This window comes from Haliotis cracherodii, unplaced genomic scaffold, assembly GCF_022045235.1.
Source record: "Haliotis cracherodii isolate W230 unplaced genomic scaffold, xgHalCrac1.p SCAF_20, whole genome shotgun sequence".
NCBI lineage: Eukaryota > Metazoa > Mollusca > Gastropoda > Lepetellida > Haliotidae > Haliotis > Haliotis cracherodii.
Window position 1 is genome coordinate 12,570,415 of NW_027266276.1, and position 19,346 is coordinate 12,589,760.

The 19,346-nt window shown below is 41.8% G+C and overlaps 1 protein-coding gene across 1 annotated transcript; it reads right to left on the bottom strand.

The window, feature by feature from the left end:
- Window positions 1–1,813: 1,813 nt before the first annotated feature.
- Window positions 1,814–17,604, bottom strand: LOC139470332 (aldo-keto reductase IolS-like). Its single transcript, XM_071252704.1, has 8 exons — window positions 17,414–17,604; window positions 14,495–14,557; window positions 11,972–12,157; window positions 9,464–9,622; window positions 8,024–8,202; window positions 7,441–7,492; window positions 5,725–5,886; window positions 1,814–2,372 (listed from the first exon to the last, which is right to left on the bottom strand). Exons 1-8 carry the CDS (start codon window positions 17,525–17,527, stop codon window positions 2,277–2,279), a joined length of 1,011 nt encoding a protein of 336 aa, XP_071108805.1. The 5' UTR covers window positions 17,528–17,604; the 3' UTR covers window positions 1,814–2,276.
- Window positions 17,605–19,346: the final 1,742 nt, after the last annotated feature.

A 19,346-nucleotide genomic window follows, 5' to 3' on the forward strand; every position in this document is an offset into this window, starting at 1 on the left:
GGTCCAACACAAAAGCGTGATATAAAGGTATCAAATGTCCAAACACTCCCAAGTACAAACATCAGTCTGTTAGATAGCCATGTGTTCCCATATATTCAAAATATACCCAAGCATTCATCTGTACATCAATAATGCTTACCCTATAACCTGTGAACATTTTGCATCATAAAACAATATCTCCTGTAAGCAACACAGCACCTTACAAACATGTTCATTTGTGATTGCACAGAAAGCTCCCCTTACACATCAATACCTATTGGTACCAACAACATCAACATTAAATCAAACACATTTTCAAATATAAAAGAGCAAGTTGTCCCACTGGATTTCCCATGTGCACATCCACAAACATATAATTATAAAAAATATGAGAAATATACCCCTGGAAGAAAGTTAAGGACCTCTCCATTTTTATTGTCAAATATGTTGACCTCTCATGCATCTTTTAGAAATACAGAATAGGAACTCTATAAGTTCTTCCTGCTGGTTGCAAGGACTAGGTAATCTTGCATGAAAACGCAAGCAGTGGAATGGGTAGTCAAAGGACTTTTGCCATGGAACGGCTACCGAACATTTCGGTCTCTGTGTTTCAATATGCGCATGTCACTTTGTAAAAAAAAACATATGTTTTTGTAGGCTGTATTTTGCAATACAATATGAATAAAGTAAATGCTAGGTTATCTGGAAATATACAGCTAGCTGTGTTTCGCTGTTTTCCAGGTGAAAATGAGGAACCAAGTGGTTCTGAGGTCAACAAACACAATCTGTAAACGAAGGTGTGTGATTGGCTAGTGCAAATATTCAATGTGAGTCTCTTTATGGTGCTTAGCATTACCAGAAATAAAGCACAAATATTGGTGCAATATTCATGATAGTTGTGTAATAAATGTGTGAACACTTAGTTGCACTGTTCAAAATAGTCTGGGACCAGTAATTTGTCTGTAGCTATGGTCCCAGAGGCAAGCTGAAGAGATCATATTCATATGACACATTGAGACGATTTGACATAAGGCATGAGGCACTGTGGTCTGGCCTATACATTGTCGGGTTGGTTAGAGACAGTGTTTGGGTTGGAGGAGACAGGCTTTGGAGAGGGGTGTGTGGTTCGAGAGTGTTTAGATGAGGGAGACAGGAATTGGGGTGGGGATGGTTAGAGAGTGTTTAGATGGGGGAGACAGGAATTGGGGTGGGGTGGATGGTTGGTTAGAGACAGTGCTGGGTAGAGGGAGACAGGGACTGGGGTGGGTGGTTAGAGAGTGTTTAGATTGGAAAGACAGGAATTAGGGTGGTGTAGGGGTAGGTGGTTGCTTAGAGACACTGTTTGGGTGGGGGGAGACAGGCTTTGGAGTGGAGTGGGGTTAATGGTTAGAGGGCGTGTTTAGGGATGGGTAGGGACGGGTCAATTAAATAACCCAAGGCAGGCTTTGCAAGGCAAGCTTTAAAACTACCCTTGGCACATAATCCACTAGTATACCAGAAAGAATATGAAAAATACTTGTCCTCTATATTGTCAAATCAGTGCCGCATACACACTGGCACTGACTCAATGTCGACTTCAGTGACTGGTAAAATATCTGGCAACAATAACAATAAAACACATACTATGCAGGCGAGACAGGAGTTCTATAAACACAAGACACTGCTCTAACTTGACATGACACTTGGTATGACAGCAGAGTTTCCCTATAACACAACGACAAAATGTATGATGCAGCAATTTCATCAGTTTTTAAGTTAGTCTTTGCGAGGGAAATTATTAGGAGAAAGGGCCAGTTTGAACTGTGTCGAAACAAATTTAACAAAAATGTCACACCACTTCTAGCAATATTCCTGCAACATCCCGGCAGGGGACACCAGAAATGGGCTTCACACATTGTACCTATGTTGGGAATCGAACCCGGGTCTTCAGCGTGACGAGCAAACACTTTAACCACAAGGCTACCCCTACGCCCCATTTGCTTTTGAGTGATGTGACTGTTTGGATACGTGTTAATATAAATCAATCATGATGAAGGTTTGAGCAATAGGCAACTGCATTCAAGCACTCAAATGACAATTCTCTGAATTAAAATTCACAGGTCTTATTGAAATCTTTAAATCATCAACATTTGAAATATTTAGATCTTCTCTGAGTAGTGGTCTTGTGATGAATTACTTCTTGTCTTAAAATGTGGTTTTACAGAAGTGTATGATGTGGTTTAATAAAACAAGAGTGTTTTAGTGAGGAATGGATCCTATCCACCAGTGACAGGTGTCTTATTCACATCTATTCACATCTATTCACATCTGTCAGGGTGAACCCAGGCATCCAGCGTCCGTCCGACCTTGGCCTTGAGCTCCTCTGTGGCGTCAGCCAACTGTTTCACTACATCCTGAAAGATGAGACAGGAATACAATCACTTGTCGTCAGGCCTGTGCAAAATGTGTGGACACAGCGACCCACCATCACATCACACATAGGGGGCTCGCATTTATATTGCCTAATATAAGTTTTCCATACTAGCCGTGTTCATGCTCTGCTCCCTTTATGTCTTCTGTGTGTGTATATTTTTATTGTCACTGTCCCCCTGTTGTATGTATGTCTATACGCTGTGATGTTTGTCAGTGGTGTGGAATTTAGCATAAGTCCCGCTACGATTGTCCCGATACAATACGTATCGTGATACTTTGTTCATAATGAAATATGTATCCTGATACTTTGTTCATAATAAAATATTATTGTGATACTTTTTGTCATAATACAATATGTATCGTGATACTATGTCATAATACAATATGTATCCTGATACTTTGTCATTATACAATATGTATCGTGATACTTTGTCATAATACAATATGTATCGTGATACTTCATGTACTTTGTCACAAAACAATATGTATCGTGATACTTTGTCATAATACAATATGTATCGTGATACTTTGTCATAATACAATATGTATCGTGATACTTTGTCACAATACAATATGTATCCTGATACTTTGTCATAATACAATATGTATCGTGATACTTTGTCACAAAACAATATGTATCGTGATACTTTGTCATAATACAATATGTATCCTGATACTTTGTCATAATACAATATGTATCCTGATACTTTGTCACAATACAATATGTATCGTGATACTTTGTCATAATACAATATGTATCGTGATACTTTGTCATAATACAATATGTATCGTGATACTTTGTCATGATACAATATGTATCCTGATACTTTGTCATAATACAATGTGTATCGTGATACTTTGTCATGATACAATATGTATCTGGATACTTTGTTCATAATACAATATTAATTCTACCATAAATTTGGACATTACTTGATTCAGACGGGTCAATCAGAGGTTGTCAATTCATAATAAACCCCCTCTGATTGAAACAACTTTACATCCACATCACTGCGGAAGCTAATATTCATGGAATAGTACTTTTTTTTCAGTCACTGCGGAAAGGCATACTTAAATAATTATATCTACAGTTATATCTTCCAAAATGCAAAGTTGCGGTTACTACAATATTCAAAGGATGTGTGGCATTACATTTCGTGCAGTAAACACAATAGAAATGTACAAAGAGAATGCATTTTGGGTTTGGGGGACAACAGGGACTTGGAATATGGCGCTTTTCTATATATGGCTAGGATGTCTTTTTGAGTCATTTGTGGCACTTTTGAAAGAATTTATATATTTCCTAGAGTACGAACACTATTTAAAAGGTTTGAAACTTTCTGACTATCTGGTCTCATAATTCAAGACAAAAATGTTACTTTTCAATCAATACTTGACTTTACGTTCCGAATTGACAGGCAAAGTTGTAAACGACCCAGGATCATTCGACCGGCTCTGGGATCCCTGGCCTCTTCATTCTCTACACACTGACGTATGAAGTCGTGGCTGTCAGTGGTAAAGTAGGGTGAGACGTGTTTATGTTTGTCAAGTGTCCCGAATAAGCTAGAAATGTCCTGTATGTTGTACACATAGTCTTTTCCCAACCAATTTTCTTAATTTCCCTTCCCCATAGTATACGGGAAAACATGTGTTTCCATACACTGGATTTGTGTTGCTTCACTGGAGGTTCAAATTTTGTCGATGAAACTTTCATTTTCAATAAGTTCTTTCACAGCTTTTGACAGTTTGCGCTGATATTGATGGAGGTGAGGTGAGGTGAAATGGGGTTTAACGTCGCGTCCAAGAATATTGCACTTATATAGCGACGTGCATGATGTGTGTGTGCTTGTGTGGCTGCTTGTACTAGTCCGGACTGATGCCGATTTATAGTGCTAGCTCACTGAGATACCATGCCGCAGTTTAACATGAATACCCCACTCAGACACAGTACACGACCAGTCCTTGTTTTAGCCCCTTAATGCCGAGCGCCAGACAGGCTAACAACAAGTACCATCTTTTAATGTCTTTTGGTATGACGTGGCCGGGGAACGAACCCCGGACCTTCTGCTCTCCGGGCGGACGCTCTACCACTAGACCACGGAGGTGGTGATATTTATGGGAATTCTGACATTCGATTGCAAAGTATAAAAATTATCAGCCAATGAATTGCATGTTAAAAGCGTGTCGCTCTTGCATGACCAGTAAGTGCTTATTAAATGTTGATGGGCATTGATGTTCCAAAACTCGTTCAAAACTATTGCTGATTGGTTAAGTAGAGGAAGTTGAACAATGAAATCATAACAAACACTTTTATGATAAGGTAAAGCTGCAGTCAACTTCAGTGTAGGCAGGACCAGATTGTTTCATGTGTGTATCTGAATACTTTTGGCCAGAGCTCCGTTTAAACAATTCCCGGTCGGACATTTTGAACCCAATTCTTTAATCCGACAACAAGTACTCAGGGTAGGGGCGGGTAATAGGGGGTCAGGTACCCAGATAGTAATTTGGACTCGTCCCTGCCCTAGTTTCTGGGGACCTATTCTAACCCAGTATCCCCCTGGGGCAGTAGACTGCTGGGGCCTATTCTACCACAGGTCCCCACGGGGGCAGTAGACTGCTGGGGCCTATACTGCCACATGTTCCCAAGGGAGCAGTAGACTGTTGGGGCCTATTCTGCCACAGGTTCCCACGGGGGCAGTAGACTGCTGGGGCCTAACACCACAGGTCCCCCCGGGGGCAGTAGACTGCTGGGGCCTAAAACCACAGGTTCCCCCTGGGGCAGTAGACTGCTGGGTCCTATTCTACCACAGGTCCCCATGGGGGCAGTAGACTGCTGGGGCCTATTCTGCCACAGGTCCCCACAGGGGCAGTAGACTGCTGGGGCCTATTCTGCAACAGGTCCCTCGGGGGGGCAGTAGACTGCTGGGGCCTAACACCACAGGTCCCCCCGGGGGCGGTATACTGCTGGGGCCTAAAACCACAGGTTCCCTCGGGGGCAGTAGACTGCTGGGGCCTATTCTGCCACAGGTTCCCACGGGGGCAGTAGACTGCTGGGTCCTAACACCACAGGTCCCCCCAGGGGCGGTATACTGCTGGGGCCTATTCTGCCACAGGTTCCCATGGGGGCAGTAGATTGCTGGGGCCTAACACCGCAGGTCCCCCCGAGGTGAGGTGAGGTGAGGCCGAGCGCCAGACAGGGTACCATCTTTTAACGTCTTTTGGTATGACACGGCCAGGGATCGATCCCCGGACCTTCCGCTCACCGGGGGGACGCTCTACCACTAGACCACGGAGGCGGTCCCAGTTGTGTATACATGTGTGTGCAAAACTTACATCGGACAGCTTGACGATGTTGCTGTTCTCCACTATCTGTTGTGGGGTGCTTGCTCCTACGATGGCGACGGGGACGTTCTCCTGCTGCAACAGCCACGACAGCGCTGCCTTCGCCATTGGTACACCGGCCTTGTCACACACACCCCGGATCCGCTGGAGGGCCTGGAGTCAGACAAAGCACTGCTGTAGAAATCTGTCATGGGGGTTCATAGTATCCCCGTTCCCGAGAGCGATACTCATATACAGTCAAGTCTCATTAATCTGACAATCGGTTTTATCCGACACTAATGATGGGAACCGATTAAATCAGTGCCATTTAGACCTGTTAATCCGACAGTCTCGCACGCCAACTCCGACACACCTAATTTGCTGAAATCACTTAGTAATCAGTCTCGTTAATCCGGGCACAGTGATCAGCCTACTCCGTGGTCATCTGCCCGCGAGTACACAGCCCGTGTTTTGATCCGAGACGAGCCGGCGAGTAGCTGCATATTTCAACGGCTGCAGAGATAAACTTGCTAAACAATTACCAATTACTGCTTTAAATAAACAAAACAGGATTATTCACATGCCTAGATTACTTCAATCTCATTAAAAATCGGAAACAAGTTCTCGCCACCGCTGAGGACATCCCATTACAGGTCACGTCAGAACGACCTTTCGTGAACTTTGACCGACCAATGAAGTTACTAACAGGAAGTCGATATTAGCCACTAAGAAAGCAGCTTTCTTATACATTGCGGCACTAGTTTGAAATTGGCGACTTCCATTCCAGACTATGCTTCTAATGTATTTTGAATCAGTCATACAGTTCGTAACAGTAGTTTTGTGTTAGACTTTAGAGGTTACATTAAGAAAACATATTCCGATAACAATCTAACATAACAATATAAATATTTCCATTTTCCTTTTTGAATGTCTGAATCGTTATCTATTGTGTAGATGTCCGATTTTCAATCACGACTTGATACTACCTAATTTCGTTTTATCTGACATACTTGTTATTCCGACATAATCATATGCAACCAACAATGTTGAATTAATCGGACTTGACTGTACCTGACGTTTAGACCAGAAAATCCAGTGACTGACATCAACATACATCTACACAATTGTGATGCGATGAGATGCATCTACCAAGTCAGTGAGCCTGTCACCCAATCCCGTTAGTCGGCTCTTACGACAAGCATGGGTTGCTGAAGACCAATTCTTAAACCGATCTTCACAGAGTTAAGGATAGATTTCTATCAGAAACAAAACTATCGAACTGCTCCGAAAACAGCTCCAGTCTCTCACACAAGCACTTTTATTTGTTCGTTATTTTGTAAACCAATTAACCAAGTCAAGATTCCTGACATATTCTAACCTGGAATCCCCACAGACAGAGTCAGCTGCCTAAAGTGAGTGAGTGAGTTGGGTTTAATGCCGCTTTTAACAGTATTCCAGTTATATCATGGCGTGTCAGCTTAATGTGGGAGGAAAGCCCCAAGTGATGCAGGTCTCAGACGTTTACCACTTCGGTGAAACCCTCGAGCACGGGTATGGTGCTGACAAACCTAGAAACATAATCGGGGCGAACCGAGATTCGAACCCACAAATATAGGTTTCTGGCGTGCCCAAGGGACGCAACTCTGCACAGCGAATCGCCACGCCTTAGACGACTGGGCCACCCATGCCCCCCTGCCTAAAGTGAGAGCATGGCTACATTTACTGTACCTCAAACACCTCCTTCTCAGCGCCATCTTGACCATGTCGACTCAACTGGGTGCTGAAACAGTGAGGATGGACATCAGCAGATGAATGCATACTTTGTAATGTCACATCAGCATTCTTGCTGCTTTTAGTTAACAGGAATGTGAAGCAAGAGGTTATGTATCAATGATGCTGTAGGTAGAGTGCCAGAAATTAAAGGAAGCAATCAACATAGACCCAAAGGCTAGGAGACCTACAGTAACATGTGACCAAAATATACATGTCACAATTGAATTCCATTTCATGTTGATACTCCATCTTGTTTACATCTCAAAACGAAACAAACAATTTACATTACATGAATTGGGAAGTTTTCAATTCAAATTTGAGAAGTTTTAACAAACTTGTGCAAATATCGGCTTCCAAGCATGTTTCGAAACCTGAAATGTTTTTTATATATCATTGTTTTATCCACCTACTGACTAGGACTTTCAACACACAAAAAAATCACAAATCAAGAAATAGAAAAGTCTGTCCTGAAAGAATAAACCGATTGGACCGGAATACTTGCAACATGGAGGCCCAGGGGCAGATAACTCTAACTGACCTGTCACGAGAGAAGAGTTTTCCTCTCCTCCTTCCCTCAGGGACATCGTCGAGGGTGGCATACTTGCCAGTCAGCAGCCCCTGTTGTAGAGGCGAGTAGGCCAGGACACTCATATTGTTCTCCTTGCAGACCGGCAGGACGTCGTACTCCGCCGACCGCCACAGTAGGTTGTACCCCATCTGTAATAACATTCAGGGTTAGTTGGTTGGTTGGTTGGTTGTTTAACGCCGCACTCAGCAATATTCCAGCTATATGACGGCAGTCTGTCAATAATCGAGTCTGGACCAGACAATCCAGTGATTATTATCATGAGCATCGATCCACGCAATCGGGATCGATGACCTGCATCAACCAATTCAGCGAGCCTGACCACCCGATCCCGTTAGTTGCCTTTTATGACAAGCATAGTCACCTTTTACGGCAAGCATGGGTTGCTGAAGACCTATTCTACCCAGGAATCTTCACAGGTCGAACGTTTCTGGAGAGGCAAAGGTTTCTCCTTGGGTCGCTCATGGACGTATATACGTCTTTGGGTTGCTGAAGACCTATTCTACTCCGGATCTTCACGGGCCTTAGCACTGAGAGAGGATTCAATAAACCCTCTTTGCTTTCTAGCGTTTGTTAAAAAGTATTATGATGTCAAGCCTTACCACCATAAACTACAGCAACTATTTTGTACTCCTAAAGTCTCAGTGATGAGAGTGTGTGAGTATGGTGTTACGCCGCTTTTAGCACTTTCCAGCAATATCACGGTGGGGGGCACCAGAAATGGGCTTCATACCCATGTCGGGAATCGAACTCGGGTCTTTGGTGAACGAATGCTTTAACCACGAGGCTACCCGACCGCCACCTCAGTGTTAAGAAATGTCAGCAGACGCATCGCCTGTATACTTAAAGAAATCTAATATATACTCTCCTACTCATGCAAATGCATCTGTTATCATGGTTATTCAAATGACTTTCTTGTATATATGTCCATGTACCACTGTGAGTGTTTATTAATTGAAACTAAACAATGTAAACGTGTCGCCATTATGATGGCTTTAATGTCATTAGTCCATCTGGGGCTGATGAAACTTGCGTAGGAAACTGCATCAAAATCAAAATCACAATTTTTCGCTTATTGAGAATATAAGTTCTTATAGTGGAATATTATGATAAGGATTGACTGAGATTTTTATAAAAATATGCAATGAATATGTGTTTTATGTAGCTTCTCCTTTATAGGTGAGTGACTTTGTCTCTGACGTGCAGTTTGGGCTGTATACTCCCCATGGAGCTGAGAATGAAAATCAAGTGCACACTAATCCACAGACCAGGGCAATAATGGTTTCTAGCTCCATAAGAATCCACTTATAGGAAGCATATATTATTATTGATACCACCATCAAGACAAACATGACACCAGTTCACAGCAGTCAACTTGAATATAACACATACCTGGTTTGCTATCGGCCTTCCTCCAGCAGCGATGAATTGTTTCAAGTTTTTCGGACCAAAGTTTGAAACGGCGTAGTACTTCAGTCGTCCCAGGGAAATCTGCCTGTTGAGTTCTGTGACAGTCTCATCGTAATCCTTGATAAATGCTGGAAAATGAATCTGGCAGAGAAAAAGAGTTCATTAAATGATGACAGTGGTAAATGGTAACATTTTTACAGCTTCATTCCCACAAAAGCTAACCCAGAACCAACAAAATTTTAGTTTTTTTTGGTAAAAGTGATGTAATGACACAAAACCGCAAATGCAAGAGAGGTGTTTTTTGATTGGTCAATAGGAGGGACACAGAAGTGCCAGAACTCGAAATAGCCACTTGTGGCGCTACAATTGAGCCCAGAAATTCCAGCCTAGTTTGGCAAGTTTGGAAATTGGACTTTTCTAGTCAGTTTACACCCTTGCCTCGGGAAGAACTGGATTTTTCTAGTCAGTTTACGTTCTTGCCTCGGGAAGAACTGGACTTTTCTAGTCAGTTTACTCCCTTGTTTCAGCTCGACTGTAGATGCACGGCTAAAGACAACTCTGTCCAATGGGTTTGACTGTAGATGCACGGCTAAGGACAACTTTGTCCATTGGGTTTGACTGTAGATGCAAGGCTACGGACAACTCTGTCCAATGGTTTGACTGTAGATGTACGGCTAAGGACAACTCTGTCCAATGGCTCAACTGTAGATGCACGGCTAAGGACAACTCTGTCCAATGGGTCTGACCGTAGATGCACGACTAAGGACAACTCTGTCCAATGGATTCGACTGTAGATGCACGGCTAAGGACAACTCTGTCCAATGGGTCTGACCGTAGATGCACGACTAAGGACAACTCTGTCCAATGGATTCGACTGTAGATGCACGGCTAAGGACAACTCTGTCAATGGGTTCGACAGTAGATGTACATCTCAGGACAACTCTGTCCAATGGGTTCGACTGTAGATGCACGGCTAAGGTCAACTCTGTCCAATGTGTTCGACTGTAGAAGTACTGCTTTCTAGGGGGATATTAGGATCACAAACTGATAGAATACCAAAGGTTAGATGAAACTGAAGGGGATTATCATGAACCAACTTTCAGCATCAGAGGGAAAGTTTGATAAGATTCTTAACAAATACTAATGTTGTATGGTCAATCTCATTGAAATCAGATCTTAGTTCTCGTTGTCGCTAAACAAAGATCTGAGGACATCCCATTACAGGTCACGTCAGAACGACCTTTCATCTGACCAATCAAAGCGTCGCTTACCAGATCATGAAAGTGACAGTCGGAATGTGTTTTATAATCATGCAAACTCGAAAACGTTAAAACGGGGTATTCCGAATGACAGTTACGGCCCGTATGACTGATTCCATCAAAATTATTGATAAACATTTGAACGGAGGTGGCGTTGCACAGTACGTGGGAAGCACTGCCATACAATCGCAACCATATATTAGACATTCCAGAATGTTTGTTTGTTCACTTTTCAAAATTTTCATCGAGAACTGTGTCAACATATTTTTCAAGAGTCGTCTGAAATGGAAGTCACCAGGTTGAAACTAGTGCCGTAAAGCTCGAGAAAGCTGCTTTCTTATTTGTTTCAGTGGTCGGTCAAAGGTTGCAAAAGGTTGTGTGACCCGTAATGGAATGTCCTTAGACCTTCGTTTAGCAGAAGCAAGAACTTAGATCTGATTTTACTGAGATTGGTTGTATGGTGCAACTTATTTCAGTCTATTAATAGATTTCTCAAATGATTTTTCACAGGTGCAAATTTAACTTTAGTAGAACAAGTCATAGATCAGGGGTGTCACAATTCACTGACAATCAACGGGGCAAGTAGATTTATTTCACTCGTATCAATTCATCCCTCACCGTTTTTAATAAAATATGCAGGTAAATTTCAATCCTAAGATATGTTTTCATTTCTCAAACACTTGCAGTAATAATAATGAAATACATGTCGCTTATATCATAACTAGAAGGCATACTTGGCGTCTGTCTGTTCAAAAACTAAACAAAAAAGTGTGTTGGCGTAGCAGGTCTTGAAACTATTTTTTAAAGGGATGCAATTATATTTATTTTTGTTGTAAGCGACTCGTTACTGATTCTTAAATGTCAAAGCAAAAGTGAATGATTTTGTGAAGGTTAAGGGTGGGGTTTTTTAAATCGAGAATGACTGGGTTGACGAGAAAAAAACATGATTTGATTACCAAACAGGCCCAAAACTGAATTTATTTTCTTTAAAAACAGTATGACTAAAAAACAAAAACAAAATGTTCATATTAACTCAAAGGTTAATTACAGAAAATGGTAATAATAACTGAGAACATAAAACTCTATAAAATTAAATAGGGCAAGAGAATATATTGCAGGACGAGTACAAAATAAAATATACTTGCCCTACAGGACAATTTGGGTTTAAGAGATTTTTTTATTAGCCCTGACAGTGAACATAGCACACCTATGTGGTGAAGGATGTACACACCTGTATAATATCAATATAGTCGGTCTTCATCTTCTTCAGGGCTCTGTCAATGGAGTTTTGGATGTCCTCTGCTGAGTATGGCGGGGTGCTAGGGCCTTCCCTAAACCCATACTTGGTTGCTATGACAGCATCTCGGCGCCTCCCCTCCAGACACGCTCCCAGAGCCTCCTCTGAACCTGGATAGCCCTGAAGTGAGTGAGTGAGTGAGTGAATGTTGTTTATTTAGCAATAATATTCCAGCTACATTGTGGCAGTCCGTAAATAATCAAGTCTTGACCAGATATTCAAAGCATGTGCAACAATCTGTGTAACAGGGGACAGTGATACATACACATTCAGCCGAGTCGCTCACCTTGACTAGACATCTATTTTAGCTGATTCATACAACATGCATAGATCAGTGGGGACATGCGGGACAAGTTCAACAGAGGCATTGCAATCTTGAAAGCAGATAACAATTATGACGACAGACAAATCTGCTGTGGATGCAAACATATATAGGCCAACATCTGGTAAAATAATTTCCCTTTTTTATTTCAATGTTCCACAGAAAGTAAGACTTGCCTATTTTGGACAATTAAATTATATGCAGATATTCTACAGTAATTTGCATTTCAAAAAATCTTCATACCCAATTTTATGGTTGATAAAATACAAACCTTACACGACATGCTACAGCCCCAATACTTACCTTATAAGAGAATCAAAATAAACATCTTACAACAATCCCCCTTCATACAGTACAACAGCCCCATACATTTCATACTACAGCCCCAATACAAATAATACTACATCCCCCATACACATTTGTCTACAACCCCAAAAGACATCTTACTACAGCCCTGATACACATCTTACTACAGCCCCCATACACATCTTACTACACCCCCAACAACATCTTACTACACCCCCAACAACATCTTACTACAGCCCTGATACACATCTTACTACAGCCTCCATACACATCTTACTACAGCCCCCATACACATCTTACTACAGCCCCAACAACATCTTACTACACCTCCAACAACATCTTACTACAGCCCTGATACACATCTTACTACAGCCTCCATACACATCTTACTACCGCCCCCATACACATCTTACTACAGCCCCCATACACATCTTACTACAGCCCCAACAACATCTTACTACACCTCCAACAACATCTTACTACAGCCCTGATACACATCTTACTACAGCCTCCATACACATCTTACTACAGCCCCCATACACATCTTACTACAGCCTCCATACACATCTTACTACAGCCTCCATACACATCTTACTACAGCCCCAACAATATCTTACTACACCTCCAACAACATCTTACTACAGCCCTGATACACATCTTACTACAGCCCCCATACACATCTTACTACACCCCCAACAACATCTTACTACACCCCCAACAACATCTTACTACACCCCAACAACATCTTACTACACCTCCAACAACATCTTACTACAACCCCCATACACATCTTACTACAGCCCCCATACACATCTTACTACACCCCCAACAACATCTTACTACACCCCCAACAACATCTTACTACACCCCAACAACATCTTACTACACCTCCAACAACATCTTACTACAGCCCCCATACACATCTTACTACACCCCCAACAACATCTTACTACAGCCCTGATACACATCTTACTACAGCCCCGATACACATCTTACTACACCCCCAACAACATCTTACTACAGCCATTATACACATCTTACTACAGCCCCCATACACATCTTACTACAGCCCCCATACACATCTTACTACACCCCCAACAACATCTTACTACAGCCCTGATACACATCTTACTACAGCCCCAACAACATCTTATTATACCCCCAACAACATCTTACTACAGCCCCCATACACATCTTACTACACCCCCAACAACATCTTATTACACCCCCAACAACATCTTACTACAGCCCCCATACACATCTTACTACACCCCCAACAACATCTTACTACAGCCTCCATACACATCTTACTACACCCCCAACAACACCTTACTACAGCCCTGATACACATCTTACTACAGCCCTGATACACATCTTACTACACCCCCAACAACATCTTATTACACCCCCAACAACATCTTACTACAGCCCCCATACACATCTTACTACAGCCCCAACAACATCTTACTACAGCCTCCATACACATCTTACTACACCCCCAACAACATCTTACTACAGCCCCGATACACATCTTACTACAGCCCCCATACACATCTTACTACAGCCCCCATACACATCTTACTACACCCCCAACAACATCTTACTACACCCCCAACAACATCTTACTACAGCCCAGATACACATCTTACTACAGCCCCCATACACATCTTACTACACCCCCAACAACATCTTACTACAGCCCCGATGCACATCTTACTACAGCCTCCATACACATCTTACTATAGCCCCAAGAAACATCTTACTACAGCTATATTATACACCTTACTACAGCCCCAAGATACACTCTACTACAACCCGAAAGTACTTACCTCTGCCGTGTCAAAGAAATTGATGCCGTGTTCAAAACACTTGTCAACAATTGCCTTTGAGGTCTGAAAACACAAATTTCACAGATGAATAAAGTTGTTTATCACATAATAATATATTTATATCAGTCACCAACTGATTTTTCACTAATGATTTGTCCACAATACAGAGACACACATCTCATACCCTACACAGCACAGACACTTCTCACGCCCTACTCAGTACAGAGACACACTTCTAAAAAAAGGCGACATATATAAGTATTTGTGTCAGCCATATTGTTCGCCATGAGAAATGTGTGTTGTGTATAATTATGAGCATATTAATAAGGGTATATTTACGTACGTTTATCTATGACATTCTATTTGAGATTACGTTTATAGTAGGTTTGGAATGAATCATTATCGCAGTAGATTACTATGTACCGTATTCGACGTAATAAGCGCCCAGGGCCCTCTCAAATTAGATATAGGGGGCTCTTATTAGAATATTATTATAAAAAACAAGAGTTGAAAGATGAATTTCGTGGTTTAAGCTGACAGCCTGAAATGTTTATATACGAGATATACATTTTCCAGAATTTAAATGCCCATAATTAAGGATGCATATAACACACGAGTGCGTATTATACGCAAATAAATAAGTGTGCTAATTGGTTTTGTTCAGTAGCCAATATATTAGCAAATATCGCCGTGGGCCCTTATTAGAGCGGGGCGCTTATTACATCGTTTACGGTATATTATTTTATGATTTTTATATTTAAGTTATAGTGACATGTGTATGTTATTTATAGATGGGGATCTGCAGTGACAAGTGATTTTGCGTACTTTCACCGGAGTGCTACACATTCGATAGGCATAGTAATTTAGTTATTTTTTGTTTATATTCCATGCATGTATATAATTTACATCTTGTATATAAAAGTGCATGATTAATGTATTGAATGCATTTTAATTATTACATAAATAACGGTGATAAGTGCAATGTTTTAATGTGTATAACTATTTACTTATTAGTAGTTCAATTATGTTACAGCGTAAATATTGATATTGGAAAATAAATGTGTGGCTTCTTAGTCACGACTGACCCCCAGCAGGCGCTGGTCTTACTTGTGAGAGAGTGAGTTGGGTTTAACGCCGCTTTGAACAGTATTCCAGTCATTTCACGGCGTGCCAGCTTAATGTGGGAGGAAAGCCCGAAGTGATGCAGGTCTCAGACGTTTACCACTTCGGTGAAACCCACGAGCACGGGTATGGTGCTGATAAACCTAGAAACATAATCGGGGCGAACCGGGATTCGAACCCACAATCATAGGTTTCTGGCGTGCCCAAGTTAAGCAATCTTACTTGTGAGATTTACACCACACTAACCTGCTACACTGATATTGTTGTAATTTTAAAGCCTCCATAGGGTGCTGTATAGTCTATTTCCAAAACCCTAAAGAAAAAAAGTAAAAAAGAGTCCAACTCAAGTCTAGATTCTGGGCTCCATTTGGATTTTATTCTTTTTATTTTGTGGATATATATTTTAAATAGGATAACTTTATTTCTAGGACTAAATGTCAGTCTAGGTGTTCTTCCACAACATATTTTCTATTGTGAGGAAAGTATGACGAAAAACTCTCCAACCCATGCCATTCAACACTTTTATCAAATGTATGTCAAGGTGTCAGAGAGTTTTGTCGCTGAACTCAGGAGATAGTTGACCTAATTCACACTGCAGGTAACGCCTGACACAGATAGGAAGACGAGGTCAGAAGATTAACTAAGGAGGCACAAGACGTGAGGTACATGGGTACTTCATGATTACGCTGGCCATCAGCATTGAACAGAGAAACAAAGACCCACACGTACGAGGCTCTACAGCTCACGAACATGTTTCTGTGATTTTATTCACCGAGGCTTTTCTGGAATTACACTTCATTGATCATGTGAACATATTTACAAATGAATATGATGTTTAAGACCCATTTAAGACCAGTTCCCTGATTCACAAAGTGATCTTACTCCTACAACTGGCGTAAGTCTATGTTAAAAGTATGGTAGTTACAATCACCTTTGCTACGATCGCTTTCTAGAACGGGGCCCATATTACCATGGTTAATGAATAGGGTATCATTTGATGGTTTTGACAATGTTTTCAAGAAGGCCTCTTCTTGCATATTTTCAAAAATGAATACAGTCAGGCAGTGGTAGAAACAAACATTTTTAGTCCACTAGTCCTCTTAATGATTACATATAGTAAATCCTTAAAAATGGCAAATTTCACCTAGTCCTTATGATACGTTTGCAAGGACTACAGGACTAGTGCCAGTTTCTAACGCTGCACAAGCATGTAAAAATAAATACCTTACACAAACATGACTCTGTAAAGATCTGCGTCATCAATAATTGTTTACAACAGACTTTCAACAGTTTCGCTCGGAAAATACTAGAATTCTGACACTTGTTTCGTAATATCAGTATGACACGTGTAATAACCTGTTTAGGTTAGCGGGTCAGTAGCTATGATATAGATCTATTTGTCGGACCCCAGTATTGTCATGAGAAGTAATAGTTTGCAACTGATAACATACACGTTATGAGTCGTTAAGGGGATGCACAACAACTGCTTTGGGGTCTATATTTTGTTACACAGTGGTCTTTGTTGGTAATATGATCTCCGTTATAGATCTCAAAGATAAGCCATCCCTAGGCCCCTCTACAGAAGGACCAGAACTGAGCCTGTTAATTGAATGTCATTTTGAACCTTGAAACTCCACAATCTCTGCTCAGATCCGGGCACATTCTGAACACTGGAGGGTAAAGTATCTAAGGGGCTGTATTTCCTTCCCTCCACAACGTCGGATATCATGGGAAGGGGAGGGACCGGCAAAATCTTACTTTGTGCAATGTCTGCCAGATATGTAACGGTGGTCTTACCTCTAAACTCTGTCCGTCCCAATTAACCGTCGTCTTTCCCATGTTGAACTGCCATGTCCCCAAACAAATAGGGGACACTTCAAGATCGGTTCCTCCGAGTTTCACTCTGGCCATAGCTGCAGATACTGTTGTGCCGTGTGCGAGACTGTTGACGACCTAGGTCGGAGTTACCTCCCGTTGTACTCGATATAGCAAGCTCCTCACAGCGATAGTACGTTCCCGGAGCTCTCTATACTATCGCTGCCACCAGTCAAAACTCCCCACTGTGAATAGGTGGCCACAACCATGCTTGGAGTTGGACTCGCAACCGAATGACCGTTATGTTTACAAACAAGTGACGACTGTCGTGACGCCGAATACACTTACCCCTGCTAAATTACTTTCTTTATTTGTCAAGTTGAATTTCTGTTTCATTAAAACTGTCATGTAATTGATATAGTAAGAATGTAAGGGAGAAGTTGGTTGATTTTCCGTTAGTCTGCAATCTCGAACCAATCTGATTATCAAAACAACAAAGTAAATTCATCTGGAAAACATGGTCAGTCGTAAACCTTTTCAAACTGAAATAGGATGGCATTCCCAAAGACATAAACAAAAATATAAACGTTACTACATATGGGGTTAGAGGGCAAATTTCAAGATTCTTGAAATGGCCGCGCCCACACTGGTGGCAGCGATGTTACCGAGAGTGTAACGAAGGTGTCACGCGCTGGGAAGGAGCTTGTCGATATAGTAAGCTCCATGTCAGCGCGTGACATCGAGCCCCGCGAACGTGCTATTGCTGCGAGGAGCTTGTCGATAAAGCAAGCTCCATGTCAGCGCGTGACACCTTCGTTGCCTCTCTCGTTATAGAGAGCTCTGCGAACGGTATATCGCTGTGAGGAGCTTGTCGATATAGGGGTCAGCGTGTGTTACGAGCTCCCTCTTTGCGTGATATAATGATACGCTATCATGGCTGAGTCTTGACATTGACGCTTCTTTGCTGTTTGACATGTTTAAGATAACCGGTGGCTGCAAACATGGGCAACTATCGCAGCTCGGTGACACTAAAGCGTGATTACCAAGGCCGTAGTTAACTTTTTATTGACAGGGGGGCAAATATTTGTACAAATATCACTTGTCCCCAACTTGTATTTTCATGATTCAAATAAAACTGTTTTCTGGGGGGTCACCAAAGACCCAGGTTCGATTCCCGACATGGGTACGATGTGTGGGGCCCATTTCTGGTGTCCCCCATCGTGATATTGCTGGAAAGTGCTAAAAGCGGCGTAACACCATATACTCAAACACTCTCATCACTGAGACTTTAGGAGTACAAAATAGTTGCTGTAGTTTATGGGGGTAAAGCTTGACATAATACTTTTTAACAAACGCTAGTAAGCAAAGAGGGTTTATTGAATACTCTCTCAGTGCTAAGGCCCGTGAAGATCCGGGTGAGAATAGGCCTTCAGCAACCCATATGCTTACCGTAAAAGGCGACTATGCTTGTCGTAAAAGGCAACTAACGGGATATGGTGGTCAGGCTCGCTGACTTGGTTGATGCATGTCATCGATCCCAATTGCGTGGATCGATGCTCATGATATCAATCACTAGATTGTCTGGTCCAGACTCGATTATTTTACAGACCGCCGTCATGTAGCTTGAAGTGCGGCGTTAAACAATTTTAACAAACCAACCAACCTAATGACATAGTGTCATTGGTTTTCAGCATATATCCGTCGTTGCTTTGTGTTACACCCCTTTATCTAGCATCATATCATCTCCACGACTGAGTTTAATTGTTTGTTTGTTGCTGCTTAACGCAACACTCAGCAATATTTCAGCTATATGACGGCGTTCTGTAAATCGAGTCTGGACCAGACAATCCAGTGATTGATACCAGTATCATGACCCTCGATCCACGCAATTTGGATACGATGATATGATATAGGG